The 22,381-nt window shown below is 43.7% G+C and overlaps 1 protein-coding gene across 2 annotated transcripts in view; it reads right to left on the bottom strand.

The window, feature by feature from the left end:
• SPATA18 (spermatogenesis associated 18) overlaps positions 1 to 22,381 on the bottom strand; it is a 195,962-nt gene that overhangs the window by 112,975 nt on the left and 60,606 nt on the right. For both annotated transcript variants that reach the window (XM_030191371.1, XM_030191372.1), the window contains exons 4-5: positions 4,481 to 4,599; positions 527 to 622 (exon numbers count right to left, since the gene is read on the bottom strand). In XM_030191371.1, the coding sequence (XP_030047231.1) occupies positions 527 to 622; positions 4,481 to 4,599 (215 nt within the window). The remainder of the gene's footprint in view (positions 1 to 526; positions 623 to 4,480; positions 4,600 to 22,381) is intronic.

Raw genomic sequence — 22,381 nt, 5'->3', positions numbered from 1 at the left:
CATGCACATAAAGGGGAGTGTTCCTGTGGGCAGGATTATGTTTTTGCAATTTCAAAAGTATGCACACAAATTTCCACAGGAAATAGCAGGTGCGAATTTAAATGTGTATTTTCCCCCATTTATTTTCTAAGAGAAATCATTCCCTTTGAAAACTGGTGTAAAGTCTGTGAATATAAAGGACCCCCAAACTTTAGTCTTATATGTTATTAAGACTGAAAACTGCTCCCTCTACTGTTCGCATAAGGAGTTTTTGGTAAATAAAGCTCTTCCAATACCATCTTGGGGGATGCTAAGTTTGGTCTGTTAAATCAGTATTATGGTTAGTATTTAAGCTCCTATATATACATATAAAATAAATTTTTTCCAACAATTTTAATAAGTCACTTTACTAAAGCCTTGACTTTATAACCCATTTTAAATAAGAATGTTTGGTTGAAGTCGGTCTGAAATAAAGAATTTGCATAAATGATATTTTTGTATCACAAGTACATATTATAGCAGGATGAAAACACACAGTTTTCCTTACTCTGCTCTTAACTGAAGTATTTCATCCTCTGTTGCCAAAAGGGTAGTTGCTGATTTGGTCTTTGTGTCCTCGAGTTCCAATTGAGTCTCTGCCAGGCTTACAGGAGAAAGCAAGAGATGAACTTTTGAAACCAAAATACCAATGTCTACATCTCATAGCAAATAAAACATGTTATATTCTCTAGTACTACTTCATGCATCCAGCTGCAAGAACTATGAATAAATCACTTCAATGCACATACACATATATTTTATTTCATACATAGATGTATTTTCAAAGCACTTACTTACACAGTTCCATAATAACCAATGGAACTTTGTAAGTCTAAGTGCTTTGAAAATGAGCCCCTTAATCTATTAATTTATAAACTGTCATCCCAAGACTTTGTAAACAGTTCAACGAAGAGTACAGCACCTGATATATATTTATATATATTACACTGTTTAAAAAAAAAACTATACAAAGCTTGTTTTCTGCATAACTATGTCAAAACTTGACCAATTTCAATTAAAGTTTAGATATATCATCTTAAATAAATTTGCAACTAGCCTACACTCACATCTGTCAGCTCACCTAAAGAACATCACCACCACCTAGTGATTATCATCATGATACTCGCAGACGCCATCTTGCTTTAAACAAACAGTTACTTTTCGGTCAGCAGGATCTGATCCTTATTAAATATTTGTATCTGGAGAAAGGTTATGGTTCTTATAGATGTGCAAGTTTCCAGAAAAGAGGTAGAAGAGGGTAAGTCTAGAATATGTTTTGAAGAAATTGCAAGAAACAAGTTCAACTGATCACAAGTCAGGAAGTGGCAGGGCCTGATCAGTTCGGACTGAATAAAACATTGCGACAGTTAAAGACCATATGCTGAGTCAAGAGGATACATGTAAAACTCTCAAATCCATTTGTCAAATTAGTCAAGCAACCAGCATTTCTCATTGTTTCAAATCATCTACAATGATCTTGATCTACGGTGTCCTAACAGAGGTGAGTGCAACAGCTAAAGGAGAACAACTACATTGCTCGTATGATACAGTCGAAGCAACTCCTTCGCCAGTTCCACCCACATGCTGTCAATTTCTTTGGGTTTATAGATGAAAACATTTTCATGGCTGAGTCACCTATCAATACCCAAAATGACCGACTTTATGTACACACTGCAATGAAGAAGCGCAATATTGCTGTCAATTGTCTTCTGCCTACTCACTCAATATTCAGCAAATCAGTCATGGTCTCCGTTTGAGAGGCCAAAATGGGATGCACAGAATTTCTCTCGTCGACCCAGGTGCAAATATTAATGGCGAAGACTATCGTGAAGTTTTACTATCATAGCAACCGCTACTAGCCATTCGGCATATGCTTACATGTTTCAGCAAACCAGTGCACCTGCTCATCGTGCTTGTGAAACCATCTGCTGCAGAGAATGATTCTAGATTTCATTTCACTAGACTTGTGGCCCCCTAACAGTCCAGACCTGAACCCTGTTGATTACAAGATTTGGGATCTTATTCAGCAACATGATTATAAAAGGTCGATTTTTTAAACCAAGCAATGAAACATAATGTGAAAAATGACTACTTATCTTGCTCCAGAACAGCGCTGGCTCTTCTAGAGCAAGATAAGTAGTCGCTTTTCACATTATGTTTCATTACTTGGGTTAAGCATTTAGCGGTCCTTTTACCAAGCTGCAGTAAAAAGGGCCCTGAAGTAGTGGCGGAGGCCGTTTTTATCACAGCATGTAAAAAGCCCCCACCAAAAAAAAAGCCATATAGTAAGATTACTCTGGTGTGGCAGTAAAGGCTCCCGTGGTAACGAGCTGCTGCCCAATTACCGCTGGGTTAGCACCATGGTAAAAATTCCAAAAATATTTTCAGGATGACAAAAATGGCGCATGCTCAAGCTAGAACTACCACCGGTAGCCACGATGGGCTGGTGGTAGTTCCGGGTTGCCATGCGGCAACCCTTTCATAAACGGACCCCTTAGTATCTAATTGTAAAACATTTTTTGTTAAATGAAATTTGTTTGTTACCTTAGGGCCCTGTTTACTAAGGCGCGTTAGCGTTTTTAACATGCCTACAATAGCATGTGCGCTAACCATGTAGGTGCCTATAGGGATATTGTAGGCCCATACACGGTTAACGCGCATTAAAAATGCTAACGTTCCTATAATGCTGTTTAGTAAAAGGGCCCAAGCTGCGTAAGCGTGTATGCGTATCCTACGCACATCAATTTTGAACTACCAACTGGCTACCATGAGTCCTAGGCAGTAATTTCATTTTTTACATGCATCCACTACTAAAAATTAGCGCACACTAACACTAACGACACTCATAGGAATATATGGGTATCTCTAATAATAGCACGTGCTAATTTTTGACGAGCACTAAAAATGCTAGTGCACCTTAGTAAACAGGGTCCTTAGACTTACAAAGTTACATAGAAAGAAAGAGGGGAGGAAAAAAACTGGAAAAGAAATGAAAGTTTTAAAAAAAAAAGAAAGACAATTGGGGGAAAAAAGAAAGAAAAAGGAGAGAAAAAGAACTGTAAAAGAAATAAAAAGGAGGGAAGACACCTAGAAAAAAAAGAAAAAGAAAAAGGAGAGAAAAAAGACAAGTGGGAGGAAAGACAACTGGAATAAAAAAGAAAGAAGGAGAGGAAAAAAAGACAACTAGAAAAAAATAAATGGGAGGAAAAATATTGGAAAAAAAGAAAGAAAAACAGAAGGGAAACAAAAAAGACAACTGGAAAAGAAAGAAAGAAAGAAGAAAATACAAAAGGAAAAAATGCACCCAAGAAGGATTCAGGTGCAGGATTTTAACAGTAAAATCCTCTTATCTACTTCTGGTGACCCAGCATTGCCCACTTTCTTTGCACGGGAGATGCCAATTTTAAAAGGGAAGAATTCAAACTGTAAACCTTAATTTCCTATCAAAATTTATTTAAATTTTTTTTAATAGCCCGCCTGAGAAACCTATAGGAATATATCGGTGTCTCTAGCATTTAGCACACGCTTAATTTTAGCGCTCTTTTGTAAAAGGCCCACCTAGTTTTTATGACTGAATAATTCTTGCTTTAAAAACGTACATACCAAAACCCTCAGAACACCACTGAATTGTTCTTTGCATACTTGCCAACTGAAAAAAGAAAAACAACTAGATCAGTGTGATTTCTTATTTATATCTTTGTTTGAGCTTAGACAAGTCCATTTTGTAGTGTTTAGATGGAAGCCTCCCATGATGCTGGCCAGGTCTTGAATGTCTTCTCCCATCCTCCTATATCCACTGTTTGATTCTCAGTTTAGTTGTCTCGAAGCTAGATTACTGTAACTCTCTATGCTGGTCCTCTCGACACTGAAATAACTACAATTGTTCAATCAACTGCTGTTAAATTACTTCACAATGCACACCAATTCGATAGTCACACCCCTTCTCCACTATGAACATTAGTACCACGTCACTGCTAGCATTACGCACAAAATTCTGACACCAGTTTACAAAGGCCGCCTACCCTCACCACCTGATTACATCTGGACTCTTCTAATCCCATATGCTCCCACTCGACAGTTATGCTCCACACAAAAATATCTCCTCCTCCTTCCACCTCCCTCAGTCATTCATCTCAGCCATGAGACAGCTCTCAGCAACCTATATCTCAAACTACGGAATGTCCTTTCATTAGAAATTTGGTTGGAACCCTCTTATTAGAAATTCAAGATCCTTATTAAGATGTGGCTCTTCCAGTAGGACTTCACTACCAACATTTAACCTATCCTCCACTCTTTCTGCCTCATCCTCTTGCTAGCCCTTCATTTTGTTCTCCACACCATCTCTACCTCCTTTTTTTTTTGTTTGCTTACTTATTTTATTATTGTTATCCACGTAGATGCTGTTGTCACAGCCAAGTGTAATAAATAAAAATAAATAAATAGTACACAGTTGGTCTCTTACTCTTGTTTTACTCTATTCAGCTCTAAACGAGTTGAATTCAGTTGTGTCTCTATCATCTGAATTTCCTTGTCCTGGGTAGAAGTCAACTCTCGCAGTCTCTTTTCCTTTTCCAGTGACTCCTGCAATTGAACAGGGTCCAGGTTAAAATACTTTAATTATTTAAAACTTTTGTCAGACATTTATATGGGTTGAATATTTGAAATGGTGCTGCAAAGAAGATATCACCAGTAAATCTTCTTATCAAAAATCCTGCTATAATATGTATCTTCAGAGATGGCAAATTAACTTCACTTGAAATTATCCCTTATTGTGTAATGTGAAACTGTAAATCACTTTGCTGTATTTGTATTTCAGTAAACTAAACAAATTAAATACAGTCTAGTTTCTCAGTATCTTTATGACTGTCCAATCAACTCTTTCAAATATTTTAGATACAATTTTTTGATTATAAGCACATCGATAACAACAGAAAACAGGTTAATTTATTGTCATTCAAGATTCTTCTGAGGTTACACGGTATTTTTATTTTTATTTTTTTTATTTGTAGCATTTGTATCCCACATTTTCCCACCTATTTGCAGGCTCAATGTGGCTTACATTTGCCGTAATGGCGATTGCCATTCCGGACTACAAATATGCACATGGTTTTGCAATCAAGTGCGTACATACATGGTAGAAGAATACATTCCAGCTTATTTTCGAAAGAGAAAAACGCCTATAGTGCGACCTAAATCGGGAGATAGACGTTTGTCTCGCAAAGGCGCCCAAATCGGTATAATCGAAAGCCGATTTTGGGCGTTTCCAACTGCACTCCATCGCGGAAACGAATAAAGTTGACGGGGGCATGTCGGAGGCGTGGTGGAGGCGAAACTGGGGCGTGGTTATCAGCCAAGGAGAGATGGGCGTCTTTAGTTGATAATCGAAAAAAAAAGGCGTTTTTACCGTGATTTTGGGTCACTTTTTTGGACCCTTTTTTTCACAAACAAGTCCCAAAAAAGTGCCCCAACTGCCCAGATGACCACTGGAGGGAATCGGGGATGACCCCCAGTGGTCACTAACCCCCTCCCACCAATAAAAAACCACTTTAAAAACTTTTTTCCCAGCCTGTATGCCAGCCTCAAATGCCGTACCCACCTCCATGACAGCAGAATGTGTTCGATCCTGTCACAGCCTTTCCCTGGGTCAGATGTGGCTCTCGGGTGCAGTACAGGGTCACATCAGCATTGCATTGTGGTGGGTGTAGGGTATTGGGCTCCGTGATTTCATTAGCTTGTGTTATAGTCTCACAATTTTGGTAGTTGGTAGGCTCTTCTCCCATGGTGCTTTTCCCCCTGCCTACTAGGTCAGAGTGTACCCTGTTGTGTTTCCTGTTGTAGTCCATGCGGTAGTGGCCATTTTTGTAAGCCAGTTTTAGTTCCCTTTCCTGTGTTAGCCACGTTAGACAACTTAGTTCTTCCCTTGAATGTGGCTGAATGAGGGCATTGTACAGCATTCTGCCAGTTCTGACCTACTGCTCATCTCAGTACCAGGGAGACTCCAATAAAGGACGTTTTCATAGAGATTAGTCTTCAGGTGTCAACTGGTGTGCCACGGTTATATAGCAGCAACCAGTCCTAGAGGCCTGCGTGTATGCAGGTCCCTGGAGCACTTTTAGTGGGTACCGCAGTGCACTTCAGCCAGGTGGCCCCAGGCCCATCCCCCCCCCCCCCCCACCTGTAACACTTGTGCTGGTAAATGGGAGGCCTCCGAAACCCACTGTACCCACATGTAGGTGCCCCCTTCATGCCTAAGAGCTATGGTAGTGTTGTACATTTGTGGGTTTTGGGGGAGGGGGGTTGGGTGTTCAGCACCCTTGGTAAGGGAGCTATGCATGTGGGAGCTTTTTCTGAAGTCCACCGCACTGACGTAGGGTGCCCAGTTGGTGTCCTGGCATATCAGGGGGGCGAGTGTGCTACGAATCGTGGCCCCTCCCACGACCAAATGGCTCGGATTAGGATGTTTTTGAGCTGGGGGTTTTTAGTTTCCATTATCGCTAAAAAAAACCAAATGCCCAGCTCAAAAACGTCCATTTTTTCGAAAATACAGTTCGGCCAGCCCCTTCACGGACCCGTTCTCGGAGATAAACATCCATGGAGATAGGCGTTTCCGTTCGATTATGCCCCTCATTGTGATCTTGTGTAGGTGTCTGCATTATGTAGTTGCTCAGGTGAGGACATTAGGGTGAGAGTATTAGTGTATGGCGGTGAGGTATAGCATCAATAAACTGTAATTCATATCATAGTATGCAATGTTATGAAGCACTAAGGGGGAGATTTGATATATGGCGCCTAAGAAATCAGCGCTGAAATCAGTGCCAAGTTGCTATTTCAGCACCTAAATCTATATTCATCCATTTACACCAACAAAAGTGTGATAGAAATCTCATACGTAGACGTAGATTTAGGTGCACTGGGTCATATTCTATAACTAGATGCAAAAATTTCAGAACGCCCACAAAACGCCTATTTCCCCACCCATAAACACACCCCTTTTTGCCCGCACGCATTAGAAGTTTGGCGTACATCATTACAGAATACGGTTAGCGAGTTATGCGCCTAAATTCTAATCAGTGCTAATTAGTGCTCATTATTGCTTGTTAAGTGCTGTTATCAGTGCTCATTAGTTTGTTAAATTATGTGCATTGTTATAGAATCTGTGCCAATTTTGGCACCCATCTCTAGGCGTGCTATATAGAATCCGGGGGTAAGGGGATAATTCATCAAGCAGTGTTAGGGCCTTAACACACCTTAACGCACATTAAGGGAATTAGCTTGTGTTAAATGTTAAAAGACCATAAGCATAAAATAGGCTTGTACCATTTAGCACATACTAATTACCTTAATACTGCTTAATGAATTGCTCCCTAAGAAGATAGCTATTCAGACTTTAAATGTATGTTACCTGTGTGTAGGGTAATTTTATAAAGATTTTTCTGTGCATATAGCTGGTTTAATGCACGGAAAGGGCCTTTTATTAAATTGTATGCCATTTGCATACACATATGCTCTTCCCCATGCTCTTCCCCTACCTCTTCTTCATCGCTCCATTTCCTTACCTATCCCTATCCTTTCTCTCATACCGCTTTTATCCCATTTACCCTTGTTCATTTGTCCTACCACATACCTCCTTTGTTGAGTCAAATACTACAGATTGTATTCACTTGTTACTGTGCAAGCCGCATTGAGCCTGCGATGAGCGGGAAAGCATGGGATACAAATGTAATAAATATATATATATATATATATACACCTCTAAGATCACATATATTTGTATATTGTGAGAGTGCAGGTGAAAGGGGATCCGGGAAGGCGCAAAGAAAGGGGGTACAGGGAGCCAGGGAATCCCAACGGGGCAGATTTCATGTGCACAACACCCACATTCAGAAAGCTGGGCTACCGGAGGCAGAGAGGTTGGCTGGGTTAAGGAAGAAGGGGAGGAACTACCAGTCCCAGAATCCTTCTCTTCCCCACCCGGCTGTGCAAGAGTTAGGGGAGGAGATAGAAGATTGGGAAATGGTCTCTGAGGAAGGTGATGAGGGCCAGCTGGAGAGATTGGGGGCGGGGGAAGTTAGAGAGGAGGATAAAATGGAGATTACTGAAGGGCTAGGGGAGGAACAGATGGAGATTGGAGCCCTGGCTCAAACCCAAAAAGCTGCTGTAAGAGGGTGGCTAGCTGTACCTTGGAGAGACTGGTGGAAGACCGGAGGAGAGAGGCTGAGGCACTGGGGGAACTCTCTACTAAACAGGAAACAGGTGCAGTCTGTGGGAGAGAAAGAGAGCTGGGCACAATTGAAACCCCAGCCTGAGCCAGGTGGGAGTAAAGCTATGTAACCGTGCTGTAAGAAGGTGCAAGAAAGACTGTGTAGACTGTTGCATACTAAAAAGGTCTGAGCTGCAACCTACTAAGCTATGGGGTTTTTCCCTCTGATAATGTACTGTTCCCTAAGTGACGTAATCTGAGCTAAAGTGAAGTGAAGTTATATGGACTGTTTTTGAACCTGAATTTGAAGTTATATGGACTGTTTTGAACCTGAATTTGACTGTGTTGAACCTGAATTGTGCTCTGGGCTGCTGGCCTAAACAACCTGGAGTGAAGGATGTTTTGTTTGATTTGAAGCAAGAAAATAAAAGCTCTTACTTATAAACATTGGGCCTTGAATGTGCCTCTGTGAAAGGAACGGAGGGAGGAGGAAGTCCTGGGAGTTCGCAGGGCCTGGAGCCAAGGCTCAGAGGAGCCAGATTGCTGTGGAGTGAAGGCAACAGTCGTGTGGAGGAAGAGGCAGCTAAGCAGGGTTGAGCCTGGCTGGGTCCTGGATGGGCGACCCAGCTACAATATACATCACATGTAGATGTTTCCAAGGATGTAGTCTTGGTGTACATCAAACATATAAAGGGCGAGTGACCTTTTCAGCTTGGAGAAGAGACGGCTGAGGGGAGATATGATAGAAGTGTATAAAATAATGAGTGGAATGGATCGGGTGGATGTGAAGCGACTGTTCACGCTATCCAAAAATACTAGGACTAGAGGGCATGAGTTGAAGCTACAGTGTGGTAAATTTAAAACGAATCGGAGAAAAGTTTTCTTCACCCAACGTGTAATTAGACTCTGGAATTCGTTGCCGGAGAACGTGGTACGGGCGGTTAGCTTGACGGAGTTTAAAAAGGGGTTAGATAGATTCCTAAAGGACAAGTCCATAGACCGCTATTAAATGGACTTGGAAAAATTCCGCATTTTTAGGTATAACTTGTCTGGAATGTTTTTACGTTTGGGGAGCGTGCCAGGTGCCCTTGACCTGGATTGGCCACTGTCGGTGACAGGATGCTGGGCTAGATGGACCTTTGGTCTTTCCCAGTATGGCACTACTTATGTACTTATGTACTAAATGCGCAGTAGAGACTTCCCTCTCTGTCCCACCCCCACGTCAATACGTGATGACGGGGGCGGGACAGAGAGGGAAACTGCGCTCCCCCCCCGAGTCGCCGCCCCAACCCCTCCGCCCGGCCCGGACCCTCTGATCGCAATTAATTGAACTTACATCGCCGCAGCACTCAGATCAGCTGAGCTCCAATCGGCCTTCCTTCCCTGCCTGTGTCCCGCCCTCGCCGACGGTATGTCACATGAGGGCAGGACACAGGCAGAGAAGGAAGGCCAGGCCGACGGGAGCTCAGCTGATCTGCGTGCTGCGGCAATGTAAGTTGAATTAATAGCGAACAGAGGGCCCGGGCCGGGTGTAGGGTTGGCGGCGACTCTGGGGGGGGGGGTTACCGGTGGCGGTGACCTCGGGGGGAGGACCTTGGAAAACCCCCATTCCAATAGTAGCCCGTTTTAACAGGCTCAACGGCTAGTATTTTATAAAATACAAGGACATACACACATTTACACCAGCTTCAGAATAGGTGTAAGTTTGCATTGGCATTAGCTTGCTCCTGGGGGTGGTTCTTACTTCTGGGTGCCTATTTTATAATGGTGCATAGACATCTTTTGGTGTTCTCACATAGGTATCCAGTTATAAAATCAGGTCCTTAAAGCTATAGATAGTCAGTAGCAGTTCACATATCCATTTAAAGTTTTACCTGCTAATAACATGTCTAGACTTCGATTTGCAAGTTATCTATTCAGCAGCTGAATTTTGTTACTGGATGGGTAACTTTTAGACACTATCTGCCAGATTCTATATATCGCGCCTAGCATTCCATGCCGAAATCCAAGCATTTTCTATAACAATGTGCGTAATTAAATTGGCTTAACAAGCCAATCAGTGTTTTCAACAGCACTTAACAAGCAATAATGAGCACTAATTGGCAATATTTAGAATTTACACACATAACTCACTGAGCATATTCTGTAACGCACAATGCCTAAATTCTAATGCATGGAGCCAAAAAGGAGTGTGGTTATGGGCTGGGAAATGGGCATTTCGTGGGCATTTCATAATTTACACACAGTTATAGAATATGCCGCTGTGTGCCTAAATCTACACGCCAGTATTTACGCCATGCTTCCCTTGGTGTAAATGGATGCGTGTAGTTCTAGGTGCTGGAATATCAACTAAGCGTATTCTATATACCACGCCTAAATGTAGGCACCGCTTATAGAATATGCTTAGGCGGAAATTTATTCCGCTTGGATTTTTCAGGTGTCATACATAGAATGTAGCCCATACTGTATTTCCAATCAGTCCATCACAATATTAGGTTTCCGGGATGCCTCCAATCTCATATCTATTCCCCTCCTCCCCCCCTCTTCCCTCCCCTTCTCATGTGCACTGTGGAATGCCCACTCGGTCTGCAACAAACTTCCCTTCACCCATGATCTCTTCATCTCTCATTCCCTTCACCTGCTTGCCCTAACTGAAACCTGGCTCTCCCCTGACGACTCTGCCTCAGTTGCGGCTCTATGCCATGGAGGCTATCTCTTCTCCCACACTCCCCGCCTAGTTGGCCGCAGAGGAGGCGTCGGGTTACTACTCTCGCCCTCCTGTAGCTTCCAACCCCTCCTCCTACCACAGTCTCACTGCTTCTCATCCTTTGAAGTCCACTCCATCCGTTTATTCTACCCGTTGCCACTCAGAGTGGCAGTCATTTACCGCCCCCCCTGATAAATCCCTCTCTTCCTTCCTCACCGACTTCGATGCCTGGTTTTCTGTTTTTCTTGAACCCTCATCTCCATCCCTCATTCTCGGAGACTTTAACATACACATTGATAACCCGTCCAACTCTCACGCTTCTCAGTTCCTCACTCTAACATCCTCCTTCAACCTCCAGCTATGTTCCACCACCCCTACTCTCCGTGATGGCCATTGCCTTGACCTCGTCCTCTCCTCTTCCGGCTCACCCTCCAATTTCCACACCTCAGCTCTTCCTGTCTCTGATCATCACCTGATCACCTTCACACTTCTTCACCCTCCTCCTCAGCCCCGCCCAACATTAACCACTACTTCCAGGAATCTCCAGGCTATTGACCCTCCCACCTTATCATCTAGTATTTCTAATCTCCTCCCCTCCATCATGTCCTCCGAGTCTGTCGACGAGGCTGTCTCCGCTTACAATGCCACTCTCTCCTCTGCTCTGGACTACCTTGCACCATCCACCTCCCATCCCACAAGGCGTACTAATCCCCAGCCCTGGCTGAACCCTTGCATCCGTTACCTTCGCTCCTGCGCCCGATCTGCTGAACGCCTCTGGAGGAAATCTCGTACCCATTCAGATTTCCTTCACTACAAATTCATGCTATCCTCCTTCCAGTCCTCACTATTCCTTGCCAAACAGGACTATTACACCCAATTGACTAATTCTCTCAGCTCTAACCCTCGTCGTCTCTTCGCCACCCTTAACTCCCTCCTCAAAGTGCCCTCCGCTCCCACCCCCCCCCCCCCACTCTCTCCTCAATCACTGGCTGACTACTTCCGCGACAAGGTGCAAAAGATCAACCTTGAGTTCACTACCAAGCCACCTCCTCCTCTTCACCCTTCAACCCTCTCCCTCAACCAACCAACCCAGACCTCCTTCTCCTCTTTTCCTGATATCTCCGAGGAGGAAACCGTCCGCCTTCTTTCCTCCTCAAAATGCACCACTTGTTCCTCTGATCCCATCCCCACCAACGTACTTAACACCATCTCTCCTACTATCACCCCCTCCATCTGTCATATCCTCAACCTCTCTCTCTCCACTGCAACTGTCCCCGACACCTTCAAGCATGCTGTAGTCACGCCACTCCTCAAAAAACCATCACTAGACCCTACCTGTCCCTCCAACTACCGCCCCATCTCCCTCCTACCCTTCCTCTCCAAGACACTTGAGCGCGCAGTCCACAGCCGCTGCCTTGATTTTCTCTCCTCTCATGCCATCCTCGATCCGCTTCAATCCGGTTTTCGCCCTCTACACTCGACAGAAACAGCACTCTCTAAAGTCTGTAATGACCTGTTCCTTGCCAAATCCAGAGGCCACTACTCCATCCTCATCCTCCTGGATCTATCCGCCGCTTTTGACACTGTCAATCATGACTTACTTCTTGCCACACTGTCCTCATTTGGGTTCCAGGGCTCTGTCCTCTCCTGGTTCTCCTCCTATCTCTCCCACCACACCTTCAAAGTTCACTCTCATGGATCTTCCTCCACCCCCATCCCCTTATCTGTTGGTGTTCCCCAGGGATCGGTCCTTGGACCCCTTCTCTTCTCAATCTACACCTCTTCCCTGGGCTCCCTGATCTCATCTCATGGTTTCCAGTATCATCTCTATGCTGATGACACCCAACTGTATCTCTCCACACCAGACATCACCGCGGAGACCCAGGCAAAGGTATCGGCCTGCTTATCCGACATTGCTGCCTGGATGTCCAACCGCCACCTGAAACTGAACATGTCCAAGACCGAGCTTATCGTCTTTCCACCAAAACCCACTTCTCCCTTCCTCCACTTTCTATCTCAGTTGATAACACCCTCATCCTCCCCGTCTCATCTGCCCGCAACCTCGGAGTCATCTTTGACTCCTTTCTCTCCTTCTCTGCGCATATCCAGCAGATAGCCAAGACCTGTCGCTTCTTCCTCTTTAACATCAGCAAAATTCGCCCTTTCCTCTCTGAACACACCACCCGAACTCTCGTCCGCGCTCTCATTACCTCTCACCTGGACTACTGCAACTTACTCCTCACCGGCCTCCCACTTAACCATCTATCCCCCCTTCAGTCTGTTCAGAACTCTGCTGCACGTCTCATATTCCGCCAGAACCGATATACTCATATCACCCCTCTCCTCAGGTCACTTCACTGGCTTCCGATCAGATACCGCATTCAATTCAAGCTTCTCCTTCTTACCTACAAATGCACTCAGTCTGCTGCCCCTCACTATCTTTCTACCCTCATCTCCCCTTACGTTCCCGCCCGTAACCTCCGTTCACAGGATAAATCCCTCCTCTCAGTACCCTTCTCCACCACCGCCAACTCCAGGCTCCGCTCATTCTGCCTCGCCTCACCCTATGCTTGGAACAACCTTCCTGAACCCTTACGCCAAGCCCCCTCCCTGCCCGTCTTCAAGTCTTTGCTTAAAGCCCACCTCTTCAATGCTGCGTTCGGCACCTAACCCTTACCGTTCAGTGAATCCAGACTGCCCCAATTTGACTGCCCCTATCGGACCGACCGTTCACTTGTCTATTAGATTGTAAGCTCTTTGAGCAGGGACTGTCTCTCTTTGTTAAATTGTACAGCGCTGCGTAACCCTAGTAGCGCTCTAGAAATGTTAAGTAGTAGTAGTAGTAGTAGGTTTCAAAAAAACCTTTGAAATAATCAAGGGGCCCTTTTATTAAGCCACACTAAAAACTGGCCTTCGCTATTTTTAGCATGTAGGTTTCCCACACGCTGAGGCCACTTTTAGCGTGGCTGTAAAATGGACACAATTTCTTTTTTCCATTAATGGTTACAAACTATTTTCCCAATTAGCACATGGCCATTAGCGTAGGAGCCCTTACCACCACTTATTTTATAGGCAGTGTGGGCTCTAGCACTAATCCTGCGCTAATCAGGCAGCGGGCAGCAATTTACTCATGCTACTTGATTAACACAGGACACGTCTACTTTCCGCCTCTGTGCTAAAATATATTTTATTACACCAATTGTGAACATTTTGCTGGAAGTTTATACAGAGTATGTACTTGCAGCACTACAGTGGGGCCTTTCATGCAGCGAGTTGAAGTATTTATGTGATTATTGGACAAGATTTTTGAAAAGTATATTCATTAAATGATATTTATTATTCACAGATGCAGTAATCTCAATTTTTTTATTCTTATTTTGTTTTGGAGATTACATAAACTTGCAGATCCACATTTTCATATGTTAGATTCTAGAAAACTGCACATCCAAGGGAAGCCAGTTTATTTATTTATTTATTTTTATTCTTGTATCCCACAATTATCCAAAACAAGTTTCGATTCAATGTGGCTTACAGTTGATAAACAAAGGTCGATTACAGTGTTGCTTTACAGTTACAAACTGGACTAGATCATCTGACTAGATTGGATCTTCCATAATGCTTGTGTTAACCATAAAATTTCTTGGATAGGCATGTTTTCAGTTCTTTTCTGAAGATAGTCTGTGATGCTTCATGTGATCTTGGGAATTGAGTTCCAGAATTTGGAACCCAGGTAACTAAAACCAACTGTATAGATGGTTTTGTAGACTGTGTTTCTATATTTGGGTAGGTGAAGTAGTAGGTGGTTTCTGGCATCTGGGCTTACATTTCTTGGTGATAATTCGATCAAGTCTAGCATGTAGTAAGGGGCCATGTCATATAGTATTTTGAAAATGAGGGTGCTGGTTTTGAATAGTAGCCTGGCCTTCATCAGGAGCCAGTGTAGCTTTGTGAGCAATGGGGTTGGCTCTTTAATATTTCAATTTTTTGAAAATCAGCCTTACTGCTGTGTTTTAAATGGTTTGCAGTGATTTCAGTATATTTTCTTTGCACCCTACATATGCTGCATTGTAATAGTCTAGTTGTGGCGTTATTACTGATTGTACTATGATTCAAAATTATTGTCTGGGAAAGTATTCTCTAATTCTTCACAATCTCCATAGGGTTTTAGAACATTTTGATGTGACCACTGAGACTTGATTTTCAAGAGATAGGCGTTTGTTAAGAATGATTCGTAATATTTTTAGTGATTTGATTTGGTACGTCTATTGGTCGATTCTGAATTTTTGGTAAGAAGTGGGATTGTGCGGGCTGGTTAGGACTGGGAATTTTGTTTTATCGCTATTTAGTTTAAGTTTGAATGCTGTGGCTCAGTTTTCCATAAGGTCCAGTCCTATTTTAACTCTGTCCAGTATTTCTGTAATATTGTTGTTGAATGGTATATAAATTATGGTGGCATTGCAAAACAAAAACATATCAGTGTTATAGAGCACAATTTTCTCTTTCAGATGATACTGTTCACAAGCTGATTCAGGCAGACTCTTTTTTAATAATTGGCTTTGAACTTTGGTACATTTTACCATTTGCGCTGACAGTGCCAACTATGAAGAGATCCTGCAGGGCGGTTATAGAAGCTGGTTAGTTGCAAATCTGGCAGTATTATGTCCAGCACAAGCATAATGCTTGTTCAAAATTTCAAGTCCGTAGCTTTGTTTGCATGGAAGTTGTTGCGGTCTGAATATTGGTCCAAATATGTTCCGATGAGTCGCGACCAATTTTGATGCACACTTTGAGTCAACTTGTTTGACTGGATTTTGCATCCATAATGTTAAAATGTATTTCATCGGAATTAGCATCAAAAACTGTACAGGATTTGAATTTTTTAGCCATTCTTATAAATGTGTTTAGATTTTATTAGACCCCAAAAATGGCATTTTGGTAAATATCGCGCGCTCATGGACTGACAACCTTTCAGAAAAGGAGGTCTAGATCTGCAACTATTGCAGTTAGAGACCTCCAATTTTGGGAAACTTCGTTTAACACCTGACTTGCGCAACAGATAAAATTTGAACAAAATTGGAGAACCTGATGGTGGGAAGGTTTAGACCACTTGGCATGGAATGACCCTATATGTGGCTAGCATTTGTCTCCTAATTTGTGCTAATCATTAAAGGGCCTATTTACTAAGTTGCATTAGATGTTTAATGTGGCTGTTAACAGAATAGCATTGTGCTATTAATAAGTGTATAATGCAGTGATCATTATACACTGCAAGGGGTGTGTTTACGTAGGTGTCGCATGGGCATGTCTCCAAGTTATGCATATAACTTATAAAATACTGTAAGCCTGGTGTACACAGGTGTGCCCATTTATACTTGCCATTGACCTGGCATAAATGGTCATGCCAAAATTTAGGCGCACCAATTCGAGTTTATTGTACCATTCCATATCAGAATCTGGACGCACCTATCAAAACCCAAAATAAAAGCCATGATCAAGTATATAATATCACGATCACAGCTGATTTAATCTAGAATTGAGAATGAACTGTTGGGCAGACTGAATGGACCATTCAAGTCTTTATCTGCCGTCAGTTACTATGTTATTAAGATACTATCAGCACACAGTAAGAGATTAGAGGGTACAGTATGGGCAGGGAGTGGATGTACCTGCTGCACTCTGCATAATGGGCCATAAGTACATAAGTATTGCCATACTGGGAAAGACCAAAGGTCCATCGAGCCCAGCATCCTGTTTCCAACAGTGGCCAATCCAGGTCACAAATACCCAGCAAGATCCCAAAAAATGTACAAAACATTTTATACTGCTTATCCCAGAAATAGTGGATTTTCCCCATTTAATAACAGTCTATGGACTTTTCCTTTAGGAAGCTGTCCAAACCTTTTTTAAACTCCACTAAGCTAACCTCCTTTACCATATTCTCTGGCAACGAATTCCAGAGTTTAATCACAAGTTGAGTGAAGAAAACTTTTCTCCGATTCGTTTTAAATTTACTACATTGTAGCTTCATAGCATGCCCCCTAGTCCTGGTATTTTTGAAAAGCATGAACAGATGCTTCACATCTACCCATTTAATTCCACTCATTATTTTATAGACCTCTATCATATCTCCCCTCAGCCACCTTTTCTCCAAGCTGAAGAGCCCTAGCCGCTTTAACCTTTCCTCATAGGGAAGTCGTCCCATCCCCTTTATCATTTTTGTCACCCTTCTCTGCACCTTTTCTAATTCCACTATATCTTTCTTGAGATGTGGCGACCAGAATTGAACACAATATTCGAGGTGCAGTCGCACCATGGAGCGATACAAAGGCATTATAACATCCTCATTTTTGTTTTCCATTCCTTTCCTAATAATACCTCTTTTCCCTTTCCCTCATCTCCATCGTGCTGTTAACATGTCGTACCAATCATTGCTCTGTGTTAACTGCAGGGCTGCCTTCCTCAAAGCACTGAGTGTGCCCTCTACAGTTAATGCAGAGGTTATTAACCTTAAAGCAAGTTAGTAAACGGCCCCTACTTACAGTATAGTTATACCCAGTGCTTTTTTTGTAGGAAAACAGGTACCGGTACTCATTATGGGTGGGGCCACCATCTATGGTCCCACCCCTATAGTAGCCACACCCACAGTAGCCACACCTCTTATACCAGCCATGGCACACATAAACAGGTATCATTGAAAATACTATACCAGTATAGGAGAAAAAAATAACTTGTGATTTTTTTTCATTATAAATAATTTCTGTAAGCTGTTACAGCTCCAGTATACCCAGTGCAAAATAAGACAGTAGATGTAAATTCTCAAATTGGGATATATTCCAAACACTAAAATGAAAATAAAATGATTTTTCTACCTTTGTTGTCTGGTGACTTTGTTTTCCTGATCATGTTGGTCCCAGTCTCTGATTCTGCTGCTCTCTATCTGTTCCTTTAACTCCGTTTCCAGGGCTTCCTTTCCATTTATTTCTTTACTTTCCTCCTTCTTCATTTTTTGCCCTACATCCATAGGTAAAAACTGGGTCCTCCGCAGACTTGACTGGAGGAGGTATAGAGTGGATCCAGCTTTTGCTTATTTACTCCATCCATGTGCAGTTTTTCTCCTCTTTTCCCTTTCCCTCATCTCCATCAGTATGCATCTCCTGCCTATTCTTCCCTCCCCTCCATCCATATACATCTCCTTCGTCTCTCATCCATCCATATCCAGCATTTTTCCTCTCTCCCTCCATGTCCAGCATTTCTCTTCTCTCCTCCCCTCCATCCATGTTCATCTCACTTCCTGTCTCTTTCCTCCTCTCCATCCATGTCCAGCATTTCAACTCTCTCCCCTCCCCTCCATCCATGTGCATCTCCGTCCTCTGCCTTCCCTCCCCTCCATCCATGTCCAGAATTTCTCCCCTAAATCCATGTGCATCTACTTCCTCTGTCTTCCCTCTCCTCATCCATGTCCAGCATTTCTCTTCTCTCCCTTCCCCTCCATCCATGTGCATCTCCTTCCTCTGTCTTCCATTCCCTCCAACATTTCTTTTCCCTGCCCTCCACTCCATCCATGTCCAGCATTTCAACTCTCTCCCCTCCCCTCCATCCATGTGCATCTTCTTCCTGTCTTCCCTCTCTCCTCCATGTCCAGTATTTCTCCTGCCCTCTCCTCCATCCATCCATCCATGTCCAGCAACTCTCCTCTCTCCCCTGCCCTCCCCTCCCCTCCCATCCGTGTCCAGCAATTTTCCTCTGGCCTCCTCTCCCATCCATGTTCAGTGATTCTCCTTTGTCCCATCCTTCCCTCCCATCCATGTCCAGTGATTCTCCACTCTCCCCTGCCCTCCCCTCCATGTCCAGCGATTCTCCTTTGCCCTTATCCTTCCCACCCATCCATGTCCAGTGATTCTCCTCTGCCCTCCCCTCCATGTCCAACAATTCTCCTTTGCCCCATCTTTCCCTCCCATCCATGTCCAGTGACTCGCCCCAGCCTCCACCTACCCCCGAGTTCGTTCCAAACCCAGCCTCATCTGCCCGCCCTGAGCTCTTCAACTTTCCGTTCCTGCCGCCCTGCGTTGAAATCTTTTATTTTACTTCAAGTTGCAGTGGCAGTGGCCGTGGCCGTGAAGGCAGCAGGCAGACTTGCTTCCTTGCTTCCCTTCCCTCAGCATCCCGCCCTCACAGAAATTACATTAGAGGAAGGCGGGATGCTAAGAGGGAAGGGAAGGCTGGAGGTGAGCCTGCCTGCTGCTTTCACTGCCAGTTCACCGCTGCGACTTAAGGTAAAATAAAAGATTTCAACGCAGGGCGGCCCAAACAGAAAGTCGGGGAGCTGAGGGCGGCCCCGAGAACAAAAGGGCTGGTACACCGTACCAGTGCGTTCCGGCAAAAAAAAAAAGCACTGGTTGTACCACTACTATATAGGGCCAGGCTTATTAAGGTATGTTAGTAGAATAATGCATGCTATTTCCCAAATAATGCATGTTAATTGACTATGGGGTTCATTTTCAAAGCATTTAGACTTACAAAGTTCCATAGGTTACTGAGGAACTTTGTAAGTCTAAGTGCTTTGAAAATACACCCATATGTAAACTATCTGCTCCTTGCACAGGATTTTTTTTTTTTTACCAGAACACACATTTAATAATAAGATGCAAAGAGGACAATCATATGCACCACTTACCCATATAAGAGACTACACTTATGCACTACTTACCCATAAGAGAGACACCAAAATTTGCTATAACACATAACTGCAAGGGGTGTGTATATATGGGCGGCACATAGGCAGGTAATGGGCGTATCTCCAAGTTATGCACAAAACTTATAAAATACTGTAAGCTTGGTGTACACAGGTGTGCCCACTTATACCTGCCATTGACCTGACATAAATGGTCATGCCAAAATTTAGGCACACCGATTCAAATTTATTGTACCATTACATATTAGAATCTGGATGCACCTATCAACACCCAAAATGAAGGACTTTATGCACAGATGTCATCATAGCATTGCCGCTCAGTATCAACACACCTAACTAGGGCCTCAGATTTATAGAGTTTCCCCAAAGCCTGTAAATGCATTCAAAGCAGTTCATTATTATGCAATGTTAATAATGCAACTTGCGTGAAACCTTGCAGCCTGCAATACTTATGGAAAAATGTCACCTATTTCCTCCCCAATAGCACTGGGCTGCAAATGTATGGCTTGATGCTCCCAGGGAACAACTTAAACAGGTCAGTATATTTTGAAAGTGCTTAACCCCACCCCAATCCAAATTTGAGAGTACCACCCACCCCCTGGCTCCTACTAAGGGGCTCTCTCCAGTGAAAGGGAGGAGTAGGATCGATCCACAGATGCTCCTGCCATGGCAGCTCCGGGCCTCACAATAATGACCTCAGTCCCTATTGGTTAGCCTCATTGTACTACCTCTAGGGGAGTCAGGTTAGTAAGTAAGGAACTGGCCACGAGATAATGCTAGGGGGCTGAGGCTGCCATTTTAAAGTTGGGAGCTGCAGTGTGCCTGGAGACTGCTACTCCCCTCACCCCCCTCCACTACCCACCAAAGAGATCCTTACTGTGTGGGGGACAGGAAGTACATTTTTAAAGCACCAGCCTAGTATTTTAAAACATAGTGGGATCAATCTGGGCTCCCCTATATCACCCATACTACTCAACACAGTATTGGCACTGCTCAGGAAGAAACTTGAAAAAATGGGATTAAACCCATATATATATATGCTGACAACATCACCATATACATACAGTGGTGGAAATAAGTATTTGATCCCTTGCTGATTTTGTAAGTTTGCCCACTGACAAAGACATGAGCAGCCCATAATTGAAGGGTAGGTTATTGGTAACAGTGAGAGATAGCACATCACAAATTAAATCCGGAAAATCACATTGTGGAAAGTATATGAATTTATTTGCATTCTGCAGAGGGAAATAAGTATTTGATCCCCCACCAACCAGTAAGAGATCTGGCCCCTACAGACCAGGTAGATGCTCCAAATCAACTCGTTACCTGCATGACAGACAGCTGTCGGCAATGGTCACCTGTATGAAAGACACCTGTCCACAGACTCAGTGAATCAGTCAGACTCTAACCTCTACAAAATGGCCAAGAGCAAGGAGCTGTCTAAGGATGTCAGGGACAAGATCATACACCTGCACAAGGCTGGAATGGGCTACAAAACCATCAGTAAGACGCTGGGCGAGAAGGAGACAACTGTTGGTGCCATAGTAAGAAAATGGAAGAAGTACAAAATGACTGTCAATCGACAAAGATCTGGGGCTCCACGCAAAATCTCACCTCGTGGGGTATCCTTGATCATGAGGAAGGTTAGAAATCAGCCTACAACTACAAGGGGGGAACTTGTCAATGATCTCAAGGCAGCTGGGACCACTGTCACCACGAAAACCATTGGTAACACATTACGACATAACGGATTGCAATCCTGCAGTGCCCGCAAGGTCCCCCTGCTCCGGAAGGCACATGTGACGGCCCGTCTGAAGTTTGCCAGTGAACACCTGGATGATGCCGAGAGTGATTGGGAGAAGGTGCTGTGGTCAGATGAGACAAAAATTGAGCTCTTTGGCATGAACTCAACTCGCCATGTTTGGAGGAAGAGAAATGCTGCCTATGACCCAAAGAACACCGTCCCCACTGTCAAGCATGGAGGTGGAAATGTTATGTTTTGGGGGTGTTTCTCTGCTAAGGGCACAGGACTACTTCACCGCATCAATGGGAGAATGGATGGGGCCATGTACCGTACAATTCTGAGTGACAACCTCCTTCCCTCCGCCAGGGCCTTAAAAATGGGTCGTGGCTGGGTCTTCCAGCACGACAATGACCCAAAACATACAGCCAAGGCAACAAAGGAGTGGCTCAGGAAGAAGCACATTAGGGTCATGGAGTGGCCTAGCCAGTCACCAGACCTTAATCCCATTGAAAACTTATGGAGGGAGCTGAAGCTGCGAGTTGCCAAGCGACAGCCCAGAACTCTTAATGATTTAGAGATGATCTGCAAAGAGGAGTGGACCAAAATTCCTCCTGACATGTGTGCAAACCTCATCATCAACTACAGAAGACGTCTGACCGCTGTGCTTGCCAACAAGGGTTTTGCCACCAAGTATTAGGTCTTGTTTGCCAGAGGGATTAAATACTTATTTCCCTCTGCAGAATGCAAATAAATTCATATACTTTCCACAATGTGATTTTCCGGATTTAATTTGTGATGTGCTATCTCTCACTGTTACCAATAACCTACCCTTCAATTATGGGCTGCTCATGTCTTTGTCAGTGGGCAAACTTACAAAATCAGCAAGGGATCAAATACTTATTTCCACCACTGTACCTTTCACGGACAACATCTCAGAGATAGCGGACAAGATAAAAGAAAGCCTGAACCTCATGGAAAACTGGCCTAAAACATTTAAACTGAAACTAAAGAGAGACAAAA

This window comes from Microcaecilia unicolor, chromosome 2 (genome assembly GCF_901765095.1).
Source record: "Microcaecilia unicolor chromosome 2, aMicUni1.1, whole genome shotgun sequence".
Lineage (NCBI taxonomy): Eukaryota > Metazoa > Chordata > Amphibia > Gymnophiona > Siphonopidae > Microcaecilia > Microcaecilia unicolor.
This window is presented reverse-complemented; position numbering and strand designations above follow the sequence as displayed.